The sequence below is a fragment of the Euprymna scolopes genome, chromosome 35 (genome assembly GCF_053919585.1).
Source record: "Euprymna scolopes isolate OS-2025 chromosome 35, ASM5391958v1, whole genome shotgun sequence".
Classification (NCBI taxonomy): Eukaryota; Metazoa; Mollusca; class Cephalopoda; order Sepiida; family Sepiolidae; genus Euprymna; species Euprymna scolopes.
Window position 1 is genome coordinate 60,633,835 of NC_136516.1, and position 18,898 is coordinate 60,652,732.

The 18,898-nt window shown below is 33.7% G+C and overlaps 1 protein-coding gene across 4 annotated transcripts in view; it reads right to left on the reverse strand.

Moving 5' to 3' along the window:
• Positions 1 to 18,898, reverse strand: part of LOC145259874 (chitobiosyldiphosphodolichol beta-mannosyltransferase-like) — a 432,123-nt gene that overhangs the window by 397,633 nt on the left and 15,592 nt on the right. For all 4 annotated transcript variants that reach the window (XM_080117752.1, XM_080117753.1, XM_080117749.1 and 1 more), the window contains exon 3: positions 1,726 to 1,806. In XM_080117752.1, the coding sequence (XP_079973878.1) occupies positions 1,726 to 1,806 (81 nt within the window). The remainder of the gene's footprint in view (positions 1 to 1,725; positions 1,807 to 18,898) is intronic.

The following is an 18,898-nucleotide window of genomic DNA, read 5'->3' on the forward strand; positions in this document are numbered from 1 at the left end:
TTATCAGGATTCCTGGTATCCTGGCACTGTGAAAGTTACATTGAGGATTCATGTAAAGTACATTTTAGGGTTGCATCACAGAAAATAGGGGTATATTTTGTGCCAGATAGAGAGGAATTAATAATTGGACTGGTCCCAAAATGCATAAGTTCTGGTCGACTATGGGAATTTCCATCTTTTATAGAAATCCAAAATCTATATGAAAATTTTTCTTTGATATATTTCTGAGATTAATTTATATCTACTCCATTTTTTTTCTTTGAAGGGAGTAGTAAATACCGGCCATGAATGCTCTTTAGGCATTCAATGGCTACACCTAAGATTAAGCTCTCCTTTGGTGAGGAGGCGGGAAAATGTCTATTCACAATAAAGCTAAATTTAAATACTACTATACCACTTAGCTTTGTTCATAAATAGACACCCACTGTATGATACCATGCGCCAGTTTTAAAAAAATTGAAATTTGTACATCTGAATTTATAATTTATGGCTTATGGTAAAGAGATGCATTAGATTTGACTGCATAATCAGAAAGAGCACACAAGTTTACATAAGACTGCCAAATTTCATGAGAATAGCTTGAAAAATAAATAAATGGTGGCAAAATTACCAAATTTCTTGAAATGTTGAGGTCCGTAATTTAGCCCACTTTTTCTACAGAAAAATGTCCACAGAAAAGCATAAATTTTAGCACTTAAAATTCTCATAACTTTTGAACTACTGATGGTATTTGCATAATTCAAACGGTTTTAAGTATATTTTACATAGCTCTTTTCATGCAAGTTGATAAAATAACAATTATCTAAAAAGAAAAAAATCAACTTGTAATGCTAGTTGTAGTGTAAGGTAACATTTACCATTGGTTTATTTCTATATTTATTTTAATCATATAATTATATACTTTTCGTCCTTTAATGTTTATTATTATTTAATGTCTTAATTTACTTCTTTATTTCTATATAAAAAAATAAATTTTTGGTAATTGTTTATTTCTATCGTTAAATAAGTCATTTATTGAACTTTCAAAATCGCCTCCGCCGTAATACTTTTTCTGACAACCTTTTTATGTTTATTTTTTGTTAGGGGTTGGGAAACATTTACCTATGCTCACATCACCACTGTGATACCAGGCGTCAGTGAATGTTGACAAAGCCCCTACAGTTCTTTAGAGCTTTGAGTGACTAGTTAGTTTGCTAAGTTAGGGTTCAAAGAATTAAAAAAAAAATTTTTTTTAATAAATTTTTCACATTTTTTGTTTTTGTTGTGCAAAGAAGTTCCAAAAGAAACGTTTAATTGCTTCATTCACAGAATATTTTAATGAAATGTAAATTTCTAAAAGAAAAAAAAATTAAATTCATTTACCATATTGTTCAATTAAACCTTTCATTGTTTAAATAATTTGACTTTGCTTGTTTTATTTTTTAAAAATATAATGATTGACATGGCATTTTTCATTTACTAATGAGATTTTTCATTAATTAACTAATGGAAGAGTGTTGGTAAAAAGAAAAAAAAAAAAAAAAATTGCCAAAAGATAAGCTCCCCCCTTCCCTTCTTTTTTTTTAGTCACCAGTTGGAAAAACCACTGATTTTTAACATGATTTACTTGCAATTCGAGCACTGTAAAATCTTTTTATATAACAGAAGGTAATTCTACATATAACAGAAGGTAATTCTACATATAACAGAAGATCATATAAAGACTGAAAAAAAAAGCTTACTTACATTTAATGCTTGAAGGAACTTCTGGCAAAATATAAACATTTATACATTCATTTTTACTGAACTGTTCATGTGCTGTTGTACCTACAGACAGAAAATATGAATGATTAATTTCAACACAAATTTGGAAAAAGAAAATGATTAAAACAAAACTAGTTCATTTATTAAGTAAAGCAGTTGTTGAGTAAATTTTGAGCAAACAACTATTTTTTGATTGCTATTATGCCTACATGTGTAAATTTAACTTTTAATTTACTATTTACTGTGATAGGTGGAAAAAATCTATGCATAAATAATGAATATAAAAATGAATATTGGATTTAAAACAGTAAAAATAGAGTCAGAACAAAGCGATGTGCGAAAAAAACAAGTGCATGCACAATACAGTGTGTATGATGAATTACAAGTTTTCATGAGACTGTGAAAATCTGTAGGTTGCAGAAATAGTATCTATTTTAGCTGTAAGAATTAAAGAAATCATATTGGTATGGGGAAGCTGTAAGATGAAGACGAGTAAGGCAGAAATTGAACCCTTTATTTAATCTATTCTTATTCCGTCAGTTTTACCGTCTATACTAAAGGATAGAAAGGATAGACTATTGCTAAAAACTGATTGTTCCTATTTACTTGCTTCTCCATGAAGGGCAGAGTCGGAAACAAGGTCGGTTTTTAATGTGGGGAAAATCCAGCTCTCTAAAAAGGGGCACTCTGGATAAGAGCAAAAATAAAAATTGCCTTAATCTAGAAGGATTTCTCCCTCACTGTCAGAAAAGGTGAAGTGTAGCATCAGAACAGATACTACACTGTGATCTTGGCTCAAAGGCACTGATTGTTAATCAACACCTTTATTACACTACGTCTTTAATTCTAGTTGAGGTATAGACAAAGTAATATAAACAACACAGTCAATGACCTAAAATACAATTTGTTGGAAGTAAATACGTAGAGTCCGATATCTCATGAGACAATGGGTAGTTTGACAAACGAAAGTTTCAACCAAAAAAAAACACATGAATAGAGTGAGAGCTTTTAAAAATCCAATTTAAATGAGATTATTTCTACAAGGGGTATGGGGTGAGGGAGTGAGAGTTTGTGTAGTTCTGAAAATTATGAATAACAAAGAAGAGACAATCGTGGTATCCAAGGTAAAAGTAAGTTTCCCCACAGCATAGACCAATGGGTTAATAACATATCGATTTATTTCAACCAATCATTAAGTTTTTTGACAATATGAGTCTTTGTAACTATCATGAATGTTGTGCTGAGAGAGTCCCTTAACAGTAATTAACTGGGTCTGAAATCATTAGTTTGTGTGAGAGTATTTAAATCCAAGCCAAAGTGGGGAAAAAATGCTGTTTGCCTAAGGACTAAGGCAACCAATGACTTATAATTTGAGACATGGAGTTATTTTGGGAATTAAAGAAGGGAAGGATAAAGAGGCAGAGCTAACCTAATATAGGGAGGGTTTCTATGATTTCTTATGGGCAGGTAGCTGTAGGGAGCAAGACGCCAAAGGAGTGATCAAAGAGATTTGGACCTTGGGAAGGACTGATGATACGGGTTGGGAAAAAATAATGTGGTGTTATAAATTCAGAACTCGGACTCGGTAGACTTTTAAGTCTACTTTACATGGTGTTATGAACATGATCCATTTCTACAAGATTTTTTTTTATTGGATTATTTTCTCACTGAAATTGGAATAGTAATGGCATCAGGATAATGCAATGATGATGAACATTACTTGCAACTAGTTCAGCAATTGATAAATTTACAGAAAGAAAACAATGAGCTTCGCGCCAGCAAGGAAAATGTGTCAAACCGACCCCACACTAAAAAACAGACAGACCTATGATCGAAGATGGTTACAAGAACTGGAACCGGGTGTTAATCATTGGTACATTGACCCGGTACAAACAAATGTGCAGTTTAATCGACTCTGACTGGTGATTGCAGAAAGGACCAAGTTTATGGCAATGAAGTAGGAAGTGGATGAACCGATAGTAAAATATTTACATCGGTTAAGAAGTGCGAGTAAATACTGTGACTTTGAAAAACTGGGAACAGAAGAACAGACAACAGAAGAAGACTTAATTCAACTAAGATTGATTGAAGGTATGCATAATTCAACACATAGATATAAGTTAATGGAACAGTTATAACTTACAAACATGCCCTTGAATATGTATCTAGAATTTATACAACAGCAGGAATTAATACGTACCTACAACCAAAATAAAAAAAAAACTCCTACGAAGAAATAATGGCTGACACGTATATGGTAGAAACGAAAAGAGAAAAATGTACGTACTGTGGAAAAACTCATGAAAGGAAAAAAGAACAATGCCCAGAGTTTGAAAAAACATGTTCAAAGTGTTTAAAAAAGAATGACTTCAAAGATTTAAAACGAAAAATGTGGAAAGAATAGAGGATGAAGATAGACAAATTTTTAATGTAAAGAAGGATAATATACAAAATACTGGATCAAGGAATGGAGATTAAAAAAAAATAAAAATGAAAATCAACAATTGTGTTGTTGAAATGCAAATAGATATGGGCAGTGAAGTAACCATAATACCCAGAAATTTGTGGGAAAAAATGGGAAAACCATTTGTAAAAATAGCAACGTACAATTATGTCAATTTGATGGCTCGATTATAGCAATTATGGGTTACTTTGAAAAGTTCAATAGAACTAAAAGAAAAATATGAAGTAGTGCCCATTATAGTTGCAAAAAACGCATGGACTATTGGGGAATAATGTATTAAAAATAAGTTTAATGAAGTTGATTAATGAGATAGAAATGGAAAAAACAGGAAAATTAAAAAATTATGAAGCTAGCCTGAAATTAAAATAAAATGTTCCCCCCCCTCCTACTATGAAGCAAGAAAAGTACCAGTGCATTTATTACCATTAGTAATAGCTAAGTTGCTAAAGTTAATAAAGGAAGATTTATTAGAACCTGCCCCTTCAGGAGGAAGTAAATGGGCATCACCAATTGTGGTATTAAAAAAAAAAAAAGACGGTGACTTGAGAATTTGTGAAGATTATAAAATAGAAGTAGCTTTACATAAACTTGCCGGAATGAAAGGATTTTCAAAGATAGACCTAAAATCAGCTTACCACCAAATTCCCATAGATGAAAATTTGAAAGAAGTGACAACGATAAACACACCTATAGGTCTGTTAAGGTGGAAAAGGATGTCATATGACATAAAAATCTAAAACCAAGCTTCTCTCTTTACATCATGAACATTCTGATCCACATCTGGCATCAATTGAAATGAATGGCTCTCGTCTTCAGGAAGCCTCAAGTTTTGACAAGCTTCTGGGCTTGACCTTTACTCCTGATCTTAAATGGAACACGTACATCAAATCTGTTGCTAAGGCCGCTGGAAAAATGGTGGGATCTTTCTATCGATCCGGTAGATATCTCACTGCTGATGCAATTCTCTATCTATATAAGAGCCAGGTACGTCCAAGGATGGAATACTGTTGCCACATCTGGGCAGGAGCTGCTAGAAAGGACTTGGCCTGCCTTGATAGAGTTCAAAATAGACTTCGTAGCCTCGTAGGAGATGTCCTTTTCTCTTCCTTGCAACCTCTATCTCACAGAAGAGATGTTGCGAGTTTGTCTCTGATGTATCGTTATTTTCATGGAAGGTGTTCAACTGAGCTTCAATCTATGGTCCCCCCTCGCCAAACTTTCACAAGAAACACTCGTCTAGCTGTACACACTATCAATAATTCCCCCCACTCTTTATCTGTGCCTAAACCTAAACGTAGATTCCATGAACAAAGCTTCTTTCTTAGAACTGCACGCCTGTGGAATTGTCTTCCGTTTTCCTGCTTTCCGGCTGTGTTCAAGTCTAACGTAAATAAGTTCTTGATGAGCCGTTCTATATAAGTTATCAAATTTACCAAATTTTCATTACTAATGATTACTATATTGTCCAATGTCTACTGTACACTCTTTAACCCTTATCCTTGAGTGGCTTCTTGGCCTTGATAAGGGGTGATGCCTCTGTAAAAAAAAAAAAAAGTGCAATTTTTCAAAAAGCTATTGAAAAAGTAATAGAAAATGTTGAAAATACCATCTGTTATCAAGAAGATGTATGTGTTGGAGATTTAAATGAATATGATTAAAAAAAACTGAAAATATACTAAACCGGCTAAGAGACGCTGGCATAACATTACATACAAAAAACGTGTGTAACCAACAGTAAATATCATTTTTGGGTTACTCAATATCAAAGGAAGGGATCTTTCCAGATGAAGCGCAAATAGAAAAAATTCTAAAAGTGGCTACACCAAAAAATAAAAAGAGTTGAAGTCTTTCTTGGGTTTGGTAAATTATGTACCAAAATATAACGAGTTGACATTTGCGAATTTAAGAAAAAAATATGTGGAGTTCCTTCGGTTAGAACACCAACAGAAAACCTTTGGAAACTTAAAACGAAAAAGCCAATAGTACAAATTTTTGACCCTAACACGGACATAACTCTAACTACTGATGCTAGTGAGCATTCCATATCCGATATTTTGTCACAAGATGGTCATCCTGTAACGTACTTATCGAGGAGATTAACAACAACTGAACACAATTATTCTAATATAGAAAGGAAGGCACTAGCCATAGTGTGGACAACGGACAGAGCAAGACAGTTCTTGATGGGGAAAAATTCTTGTTGAAAAGTGATCACAGACCACTGAAATTTATTTTAGCAATACACATGAAAAATTGAAATGGCTTAAAATATTTCAATATTGGTATCTATGGAAAGAGCTTGATGAGCTAAGAAAGAGTCTTTAAAAATGTTTTTAAATCCAATTGAAATTAAGGAAGTTATGACTATTTTTGTGCCTCACACGTTTGGATTTTTTTCCGTCTTTAAGACCATATGCGTTTCGTCACATTTTTTACACTACTTTTTCAGTAAAAATGCTATATCTTTGTTAAAACACTAGATTAAGCAATGAAATTTGCCATGTAAGTGTATTCCTGTGCAAGAAACTAGGATATGCTACTGAAAATCTCCAGAAATTAATGGTTTTCAAATAATCTACAGTAAATACACATAAATATGCTGCAATTCCTTAAAAATGCCATGTATCCATTAAAAGAAAAGAAATTAGAGAACTCAAAGCTGAATTGTAATGCATTTTATGCACAAATAACTGAAATCTAAATCTAGGACTGTTTAAAAATGAATATATTGCAATATTTCTTTGATAAGATTAATACCTTCCATTAACCCGCACCCCATCTGATCACCTCTCCAAAATATGCAATTTTACCTTTGTAAGCAATTACGTGTGAATACCTTAAAACCTTTAATGAAAGATAGACAAGTATCATTTTAGAATTTAATGTAAAATGATTCCCCATTTTGAGCCATTCTAGCGTTTTAGGGCAGTTAACCAATTTTTTTCTATCAGAGATAAATCCTGTGCGTCTTTTCCTTTTTTCTTTCTAAAGACGATTATGTGTGGTTTTAAGAGGGTCTTTGTGCAATTATGAGAAGGTGGGGAGGTTGCAACTCTGATTTTAGGTTAATGATAGAGCTAAGGAAAATTATGTGTGAACACCCTGAAGACTTGATAGAAACAAAACAAAAACAATTTTAGAATTTAAAGTGGGGGTTAGTTTCACATAAATTTAATGTAAAATAATTCATCATTTCGAGACCATTCTAGCATTTTAGGACAGTTTACTAATTTATTTTTTTATGGGTGATAAATGGTGCACTTTTCTTTAAGGAAGGATTTTTTTTTTAAGACACTTATATGTAGCTTACCAAGGAACTTTGTTTGGTGAGGAGCATGCCACTTAGACTTAGCGTTATTGTTAGGGCTAAAGAAGGCTTGCCACTTGTACCTAGGGTTAGAGGTAGGATTAAGGGAGTTTTTTTGGGTTTTTTTAAGAAGGCATTTGACCCCCATATTGGTTAGTGGACCATAATTATTGGCTTTTGAAAATGTTATGCCTTAGATTTTGGACATCAAATTACTTTTAAATATGAAATTTAATTTTGCTTATTTGTTGTAATTTTTAAGGAGTGTGAAACTTAACAAGAATTACGACAAATAGACAAAAATAAAACAAGTGACATCACTAACAAAACGTGATGTTTGGAAAACTTATTAAGTATTTTTGCCGACTTATTTAAATATCAAAAACACATTTTTTGCTAAAGCTAGCAAATTGTTCAAATTTTTGATAAAATTGGTTTTTGTTTTCAATTACATTTCTTGTCCGAGTGACACATTATTTCGTAAAACTTTCCAGTTTAAGACATTTTTTTTTATTTCTCTACCTGGACTTCGGGCCAAGACCACAGTGTAGCATTCAGAAGCTACACTTTGCTTTTTCTGTCCTCTGTCAGTGAAGAAATCCTTCATAACTGAGACAATTTTTATGTTTGTTTCTATCCAGATTGACCCTTTTTTGGAAGCTGGATTTCCTCACATTAACTGATCTTGTGTCTAACTGTCCTCGTGGGGAGGCAAGTAAATAGAAACTTAACTAGAAACTGAGCACCTCCTAAAAATATTTAATTATTGATTTTGTATTTACATATATATATATATATATATATATATATATATGTAATTGGGTAGAGTAGTGTCCATCTGATTATAATCCATTGAAAATTTGTAAAAAAAAAAAAAAAGAAAAAATATATTGGAAGTAGGGGGGGGGGTACTGCTCGCACACATGATGCAAAAAAATCATATTTCACATTTTTTTTTTAAACAAAACTGTTTAATTCACCATTAAAAACTAATGTAATGGATAAAAGTGCACACGTTACATATTTGTTTTTCAATTATATTTTTTAAATTTGACCAAATATAACGCCAAATTGCTTTAAAATTAGATAATCTGATAACCGAATAGCTCTAGTTAAGCTAATTATGTTCTAATAATAATAAATATGTAAGAAAATTTTTTTTATATTCATATTTTCATTTTTTTTATTTTTAATTCGTTCTGGAATAAAAAACAAAACAAAAAAAGTTTAGAAGTAGATTGTTTTTAGATACTTTTTAAAAATAGAACAATTTTTTTTCCAGGTATCATGATTTTAAATTGCTTGGTACAAGAGAGAGCCAGTTACATTTTTATTTTTAACGGATAAATGTAGTAAAAAGATTGATTTATTCCGAAGAAATTTTTTTTCAAAATTTTCCAAACTCGTCATGTTGAAGTTTTTGTTTTTTTTAACACAACAAAAAAATGAGCTGTCAAAAGAATTTTGGGCAACCAAATCTATTAAAAGTGATATCTCTCCTAGTTAATTTCCAAATTTCATGACGAAATTCTTAAGAGAAACGTGGTACGACCATTTACAAATCGGGGTGGGGGGGGGGATTATAAATTCTTACCGAAAACGCCGTTTTATGATGTTAACATTTTTAGCACTTTATTTGCTTAAAACTCTTAAAATATATAATGTACATTATTATTTATTAATTTATTTGAAAGTATATTCATTTTCGAACAAAACGGTATTTTGAGGACATAAGGTGCTTTGGTTTTTAAAATGTAATGATTTTAACAGAACCCCCTTGAAATCCGTAATTATCCAAAGCGTTTTATCGTCCATGTGTATTGCTATTTATTTTCAACCTAAGAAAAGAACTACTGAAAGTTACAAAGTCCAGAATATTACGTTGGGTGATCAGACTGATGGCATTCGACTTTGACATTGAGTATGTTAAAGGGAATACGATACCACATGTTGATGCCTTATCTAGATTGAGTTTTTATATTGATTATAGGGAAGAGGTGATGGATCTAGATCTCCAAGGAAAAGATAAAGGAAGATGTTCAGGAGGGCACGAGAAGAAGTACTCGCAGCATAAAGCCCCTCGGTTATAGGGAGATGTAGTGATATGCAAATTAAGTATAATTTACATATGAGCAGATAGCTCATATTTATAAACCGACACCAACTAGAACAGGTGGTTGTTCAACGCTTGCTTAGTGTTATACACGACACATCAAAAAGAATATTTAAAAAAAAATTCTTTGAAAAAGAATGACCGACTGACCACTTTTTTACGTAGGTAAAAATCGCTTTTAAATGAGTTAAAACACATAAACCACTTATCCAGTTAAGTAAAAGAATAACTTATCTAGCCTATGATAACATTTATTAGGTTTCTTTTACAATTCACAGAGGTATGAAAAAGTGGAAAAAAAACAAATATATAACAAATAAATGTTACCAAAAGCAAGTTACTCTTCTACCGACCTCAATAAATTTTTGGTGTTGTAAATGTTTATTCTGTTAAAAAAACAAGTAGTGTTGAGATGAGAACAAGAAAACATGGCCATGATATCTCTTGAAGCCTTGACAATGACTTAAAAATAAAAATGATACAAAATAGTAGATAATTGTCATGGTAACTTGAAATTGTTAAAATAAAATTTAATTAATCCTAATTAGTTTAATGAACTTAAAAACATTATAATTGTAATCTGTACAAAATTTCCTTTTATTTCATACTAGCGAGGGGTACCCGACATTGCTTGGGTGTTTGGAGGTGTGTGTGGTTTTGGGTAAATCAAAACTCCGGAGGGGGGGGGGGATAAAAAAAAAAGTTTTGGTAGGTGAGTATGAGGATCGAACCCGAATCCTTGAGATGAAATTGGAAATTAAAGTGTGAAAAAAAGAGTGCGACGTTAACCATTGGCCACCGCAAGATACTAACGGAAACACATTTGAATTTATTTAATTACTTAGATTTGGCAGGTGCACGTTTTAATGACTTAATGAGGTCAACTTTGACTGCGGGATGGTATTTTATTTACTGCGGGAACGACTTTTGTTATTTTTATTTTCCCAAAATGTTGGTGGGGGGGGGGGGAATCAGCTCCCCTTGGCCAAATTGAATATCAATTGTTTGATATAAGGAAAATATTTCCACATTGATCAAAGCTGATTGCTTTCGGATATTTCCGGCGATCGCCACCGGAAAAATACAGCCAGAATAAGTGTCGCTTTTATTATAGGAAAAAGCATAATCCACATGCGGCGAGTGACAAATGTTGAATATTTATCTTCCCGAAGTCGAGCAAATTAAATAGACAGGCGAGCTCCGTTGTTAACTCGGAAATATTATGATTTCTATGTGATATAAAAAGTTTTAAGAAGTTGTGAGCCAACCGACCGCTTTTGATTTTTCTTGGACATACACAAAAAGTGAACATACATACACACATTTTCGCTTTTATATATATAGAAGATGCTACAAGCCATATTTTGTTAATGATCTTTGAACCATGACATGATTGCCATCTTGGATTTTTCCCGGTGTAATGATGACAAATGATAATGTCCATCAGAATAATATTTTGAATGATGATAAAGTCTTACCTCCCATTTTTTAAACTGTTTTCATGATGCTTCTACTTAAAGCTGTTAAAATGAAACTTAATTATACTAATTAGTTTAATGTACTTGAAAACATAATTCTGACCTGCACAAAGTTTCCATTAATTTGATGTGCTACAAGCCATATTTTCTTAATAATTTCTTGGAATTGTGTCATGATGGCCATTTCAGATTTCTTAGCCGCCATCTTGGATTTTTCATGATGTTATAATGACATATGATAATGCCCATTTTTTTTTTTTTTAATTTTCTTCCTTTGAAGATTGTAATGCTGGGTATGGGGCAGCCAAACAAGCTGCCAACATTGCGCTGCTTTTTATTGAAACCAACCGAGAGCTCTTTTTTAGTATCCTCATTGTTCCCTTAAGTGCAATTGTCTTTTGAACTTGGTTCACCAGGAATATTAGTTAGGTAGAACTTCATAAGCCATGCGGCACCTATAATAACTGGTATGATTGATATCTCTCTAAGATTCCAGTTTCTTTTCATATCATACATGAGACCTTGATATTTGGTCTGTTTCTCCCTTTCAGCTCTGTTCAGACCTCCATCATTAGGGACACTCACCAAGGTTGCAACTCCTCAGACTTATTCCATATAACCATGTCAGGTTTGACAGCAGCATTTTCTAGGTAGGTGGCTGTAGGGATTGTAGGTTGTAGGGTGGTTGTAATGTATGGTATATAAGTCATTTCCAACTGTTCTTTCAGGTTGATGTTCCCAGTCCATCAGAAAATACTTCCTATGATGATAAAGCCTTACTTACCATTTGTTTAGCTCTTTTTATGATGTTTCTACTTAAAGCTGTTAAAATGAAACTGAAATATGCTAATTAGTCTGTAAGTTACCAAGTGAAATGGTCTTAAATAACACCAACTGAACTTTCATAGCATTATGATAACTTGTTCAAAATTTCATATCTTAAAAAGATCTGAAGATACAGTTTTTTAAAGATGGGTTAGTCTGTAAATTGTGCAGATTTCCTACCATTTTCAGTCACAAGCTTTTGAATAGGGCTGACTTAAGGCAAAATGTTCAGTGAACCACAGATTTTTTTAATACTTTGAATCATCATAACTCCAGTTCTAATGAACCGATTTAAAAAAAAAAAACTAAAGATAATATTTCTTTGTCTTTTATGCTCTTTTCAAGAATGCTTGAGTAGAGTTTATTCGATGTAAAGAAAAAAATTGTGTGGTATTACTACTCAAACATGTTTGAGTGTCCCTGAAATACTGGAAGTAAGAGGATGCACTAGCGATGTGCAAATACCAACTACCCATAGGATTTGTGGGATCACGGATACATTAAGGGAATAATTTTTACATGTATTAAGTTGGCTTTAAAGAAACCAAACAAGTCATTTATGTATCAGAGAACACATCAGGATTTTACTCATACGAGATGGCGTTGAAAGACAGAGTTAATCCCTCGCGGCTCTCCCCACCAGATATCGAAAGCTGACATGTCAACCTCAAATAATGGGATAGCACCATGTGGATGTTCCCAAAAAGAAACAGTTCCAAACAAACCTACAAGAATCCCATTTACCCCTATTGGAAATAATAGGGAACGTTTGGAACAATGATTACAGGAGTACTTTAAAATCAAGTGCATTCAATACCTGCCTCCATCAACAAGTGATGCCAGAGAAACCACTGGATATAACATTCATGCTTGGAGCAAAACCATCAGCTGCACACCCCCTCCCCATTCCTATCCCCCATCATTGTAAAAAGAAGGTGAAGGAAGATTTAGATAGGGATGTGGCATTGGGCATCATCGAGCCAGTACCAGCAGATACGCCTATGGTCTGGTGTTCAAGGATGGTGGTTGCACCAAAAAAAGATGTATTATCAAGAAGGACAGTGAACCTAAAAAAATTGAATGCCGCAATGATGAGAGAAAGCCATCACACTCTGTTCCCATTTAACCAAGTGTCTGTTGTGCCAGCAAAAACCAAGAAAACAGTTTTAGATGCGTGGAACAGTTTACTGCTCTCTCCAATGGCCCGAGATGCAACCACATTCATAATATAGTGGGACCATTATCGGTACCTTAGAACACCCCAAGGTTTCCATGCTTCTGGTGACTGGTACACTGGTCAGTTTGATGATATTACGGTAGACATGCCCCAAAGAACTCGTTGCATTGAGAATACCCTTCTCTGCGATAAAACTATGGAATCTGCTTTCTGGCACACAGTGGACTATATCACTAGGTTAGGTATCCCAAACTAGCCTAGTTTACGATGCGAAAACTGATAAATAAAGTTAAATTTCCCTTAACTTCAATTTGCGATATCTCGTTTAATAGTTTTTTTTCAGGTTACTTCAAGTTATGTCACTAATTTTGGTGAACGCAGCTTTATTTTTTACACAAAAAAAATGTTGGTGTTTTTCAAATTTGGTGCGCATGCTATTGTGAGTCTCTAGGTATAAAAAAATAGTACCATTTTAAAGAAAAAAGGTCACTTATCAATATGGTGGGCTTAAAAAAGGGTTTTAAGTTGTTTTTCACAAAAAAATCCAATTTGAAAACTTCAGTGAAAGAAATATGAAAGAAATTCAATTGAAAAAAATTCTGAAAATCACACCATTTTGTAGAGAAACATCTCTTTAATAATCTGTTGGTGTCATATTACTACGCTCATAAATCAAGGAGCGCCACTAATAAAAGTGACTGTACCTACACATCCAGATTTACAACTTAATCCCAAGTGACTGAAGTATGAAGTATCATCATGAAAATCAACTGTCAGCACTAACCAGCTGCATGACCCAACGAAAACGAAAACAAACAACTTGTTTCACAGTTTTCAATCAAAGTTCTTAAGTGAGTTTGTTTTTGTTTATTTAAAAGTTATAGAAAGTTATTGTTTAAAATAATATTTTTAGTGCGTCAATAAAAGAAATTAAAATTTACAATTTAAAAAATAATGTCAGTTATTCTTTGCTTTATCTTCTTTCGGTTGGATAAACTTCAGCATTGCTAAATTATCTTTTAAAAATTAAGCTGGGTACATTTTAAATTAAAAAAAACATGACTGACGGAAAATTTTTATTTCATTTTAAAAAATGTGCCTCATTTTTTTGTTTACTAATTTAATTCTCTTATGGTCAGTCGGGCGTTTTTGATATATCTAACTAACATTTTGTTAAATTATTTTTTTATTAGACTGTACAGTTACATTACTTAAAAAAAAAATTAACAAAATATAGCTGTTACGTAAAACAACTCATGTGTATTTACACAATAAAAAAATACACATAAAAAAAATTAATTCCACGTAAAAATGTGCATTTTTTTTTGTTTTTGATAAATTTGAAAAATTCTGAAAATCACACCTTGTAGAGAAATATCTCCTCTTTAATAATCTGTTGGTGTCATATTACTATGCTCATAAACCAAGGAGCGCCACTAATAAAAGTGACTGTACCTACACATCCAGATTTACAACTTAATCCCAAGTGATCATCAGTAAAATCAACTGTCAGCACAAACGAGCCACACAACCAACAAAAACGTAAACAACTTGTTTCACTAAGGATATATCAAAGTTCTTAGATGAGTTTTTGTTTATTTAAAAGTTATAGAAAGTTATTGTTTAAAATAATATTTTTAGTGCAACAAGCGCATCAATAAAAGAAATGAAAATTTACAATTTAAAAAATAATGTCAGTTGTTTATTTTCTATATCTTCTTTCAAACTTTCATATGTTCTTTGCTTTATCTTTTTTCGATTGGATAAACTTCAGCATTGATAAATTATCTTTTAAAAATTAAACTGGGTACATTTTAAACCAAAAAAACATTTTTAGTTGCATGTGACTGACGGAAAATTGTTTTTTCATTTTAAAAAATGTGCCTCATTTTTTTGTTTACTTATTTCTCTTATGTTCTGTCGGGTTTTTTGATATATCTGACATTTTGTTCAATTATTTTTTAAAATTAGACTGTACAGTTACATTACTTTAAAAAAAATTAACAAAATATAGTTAAGTTTTAAGTTCCGTGTAACAAGTCATGTGTAAATAAAAAAATTAATTTCATGTAAAAATGTGCCGTTTTTTTGTTTATGTTCTATCGGGCGTTTTTGTTAAATTATTTTTTAATTACAATGTACATTATTGATATGTCCTAAGGTGGCCTCTTATACGGACAATCAAAGATAAAGTATTCCGTGAAAGGAATAAATAAATATACACCGTGGTTTGCATACTGAAAGAGAAGTTTATTTACGTATTTACATAGAGACAAATAAAGCATGTTAACGTCCAGGGGGAAGTCTCTGTTCAAAAGGGCCGGTGAATCTGGTGACTCGGTTCCTTATGTAGAATGTTCCGGGTTAGTTACCTATCTCCGCATAACACCTCCACCCAAGCCAATTTCTCCTTGGCTTAATATCATTTGTTTTTAGGTCTGGGGCTCAGTTGGTTCTTTTCTTTTCACCCTTGTACTTTTTCTCCTCAACACCGTTTGAGGGGTGGAGCTGGTGGTGAAACGTACTCTCTGACCTGAAGTAGAAGATACTACTCTCGGATTACGTTGTGCTATGGGTAGAGGAATATTAAAAGAGTCATACAATACCTCTAAGAGCAGTTCATTGTTTTGCCTGTTTGTAGTCATCAGTAGGTCGAGGTCTTAGCTGATTCATATGTCTGTGACAGTTAAATTTACTACTTCTTACCGAATATAGCATGTTCCCAATTCTTTTCATAATCATCCCCTCCTCCCAAAAGCTTTTCCCAGTCCTATAATTCAAGAAGAATATTTTGTCACCAGGTTTGTAGAACCTTGTCGAGTGATTTTCTCTCGTTGCTGTTGTCTCGGTTGCATTTAGTAAAATCCTGTCAAATACGGATCTGATTTTCCGTGTAAACATTAGTTCAGCTGGTGACAAACCGGCATTCGTGTTTGGATTAGGAGTGATCCTGTATTTTTTTTTTTTTTTTTTTTTTTTACATAGGCATCACCACATTATCAAGGCCAAGAGGCCACTCAAGGATAAGGGTTAAAGAGTGTACAGTAGAAATTGGACAATATAGTAATCATTAATAATGAAAATTTGGTAAATTTGATAACTTATATGGAACGGCTCATCAAGAACTTATTTACGTTAGACTTGAACACAACCATATTGTAGTCAGCTGGAAAGCAGGAAAACGGAAGACAATTCCACAGGCGTGCAGTTCTAAGAAAGAAGCTTTGTTCATGGAATCTACGTTTAGGTTTAGGTACAGATAAAGAGTGGGGGGAATTATTGATAGTGTTTACAGCTAGACGAGTGTTTCTTGTGAAAGTTTGGCGAGGGGGGACCATAGATTGAAGCTCAGACGAACACTTTCCATGAAAATAACGATACATCAGAGACAAACTCGCAACATCTCTTCTGTGAGATAGAGGTTGCAAGGAAGAGAAAAGGACATCTCCTACGAGGCTACGAAGTCTATTTTGAACTCTATCAAGGCAGGCCAAGTCCTTTCTAGCAGCTCCTGCCCAGATGTGGCAACAGTATTCCATCCTTGGACGTACCTGGCTCTTATATAGATAGAGAATTGCATCAGCAGTGAGATATCTACCGGATCGATAGAAAGATCCCACCATTTTTCCAACGGCCTTGGCAACAGATTTGATGTACGTGTTCCATTTAAGACCAGGAGTAATGGTCAAGCCAAGAAGCTTGTCAAAACTTGAGGCCTCCTGAAGACGAGAGCCATTCATTTCAATTGATGCCAGATGTGGATCAAAATGTTGATGATGTAAAGTGAGAAGCTTGGTTTTAGATGCATTAAAAGTAACCAGCCACTCCTGAACAATTTGAGTGAGGTCATAGGCAATGGAGAAATCATGACAGAACCTCCCCTCATCATCGGTCTTGTTAGAGTGGGTCAACCATTCGACGTTGTGAACATTGAAGTCACCACATACGTGAATGTTAGCTGAAGGATAAGCAGATAGGACTTGGTCAATTTTCTCAGATATGCTTTGAAAGATAGTAACGCCGCTGTTATGGGGGCGATAGAGAGTAAATATAAATGCCGTAGTGTGAGCTAAAGCAACCCGGAAGCACATATAGGGTAAGTTAGGATCTTCCCTGGAGATGTCCCTACCACATGGAAAGTTATCCCTAATATAGTATACAGACAAAAAATTTTCAAGACTCTTCTCATCAGTGTCCATGCCTTGGTGTTTTCTTAAAGCTCTTTTGAACGTGTCAACAAATCTCTCTGCGAGGCTGTTTGACCTTGGATGGTATATTGCAGTTGTTAAATGTTCAATGGATAGGGCCTTGCAGAATTCTTCAAACTCTTTGCTGGTAAATTGGGTGCCATTGTCACTGACAATAGTTTTAGGTACTCCAAAATGACTGAAGAGATGTCTTAATGCATCTATAGTACTAGTCGATATTGGATGTTTATACTTAAAAGCTTCCGGCCATTTTGTAAAGCTGTCGACAACCACTAAGAATTCAACGGACCTGCATAGTCAATGTGTTAATGTGTAACCGCATCCATGGTGCATCTGTCTTCGGCCACAGTTGTATCTGTACAGGTGGTGTCTTTGCTGCTAGCTGACACTCTCGACACTCTCTTATTTTTTTGATGTCCCAGTCCATATTAGGCCAATATGTATATCTGCACATCAAGGCCTTCATTCTGGACATGCCTGGATGACCACTATGGAATTCTTTTAGGATTCTCTTTTGCAGTGTGGTCTTTCTTTGACTTGTCATTTAGCTGCACCTGGTTTTTTGTTCTTACAATGAATTCATCTGTTTCTGCTGCCTTATTGATGTCATCCAGAGTCACTGGTAGCTCTTGAATCGTGTTGCACAGCATTCCGGAGAGTTCTTTTTCCTCTCTTAATGCAACTATCACTGTGTCCTCTAAAGGTTCTGCACACTTTTGAATCAATCTGGACAGTCCATCTGCATGTCCGATATTTTTGGATGACATGTACTCCATTCTAAAATTATAATTCAATAGAATTATGCTCTATCATTGAAGTCTGTTTGCAGTGTGAGTGGGTATGCCTTTTTTAGATCCAAAAATAGTCAACAAGGACTTGTGGTCAGTCTGCAACGTAAAAATCCTGCCATGAATAAATCTATGGAATTTTTTAATTGCATAAATTATTGCCAGACTTTCTTTTTCAATTGATTCTTTTTCAGTGATCTGGAAGCATAAACTTTTGGCTTTGTTGATGCGTCTTGCAGTCTATGGAGAAGCACTGCTCCTATACCGTAATCACTTGCATCTGATGCCACAATCAATTCCTTCTGTAGATTGAAGTGTGCCAGTGCTAAATCAGATAGCAGACTACCTGTATCCAAAAGTAGTTTCACTATGTGACCATTTATTTTGGTATTAACAAATTTTATTTTACTTCCTTGTCTCACTTCTTCTTTTGACAACACCACATTTACTTTAGACTTAAATTTTTGTCTAATCTCTTCAAATGCGCTTTGACACTCATTTGACCGAATCCATTTTCGTCCATTTTTTAATAATTCGTTCAATAGTGCTCTCAACTTATGCATTTTTGAGATATAGATAGCATAATATTGTGCTAAACTCAAAAAAGATTGTAAGTGGACAATATTGCTGGGTGCTGGTATCCTCTCAATGGCTTCTGTTATCTGAGGATCCAGTCTTCAGCCTTGGCTGTCAATGATTTGACCCAGATATTTTATGTGTTTAAAAAAAGATTCACATTTTTCGGCACTGAATTTGAACCCAAATTCCCCAATTCTTTGGAAAACTGTTCGGATA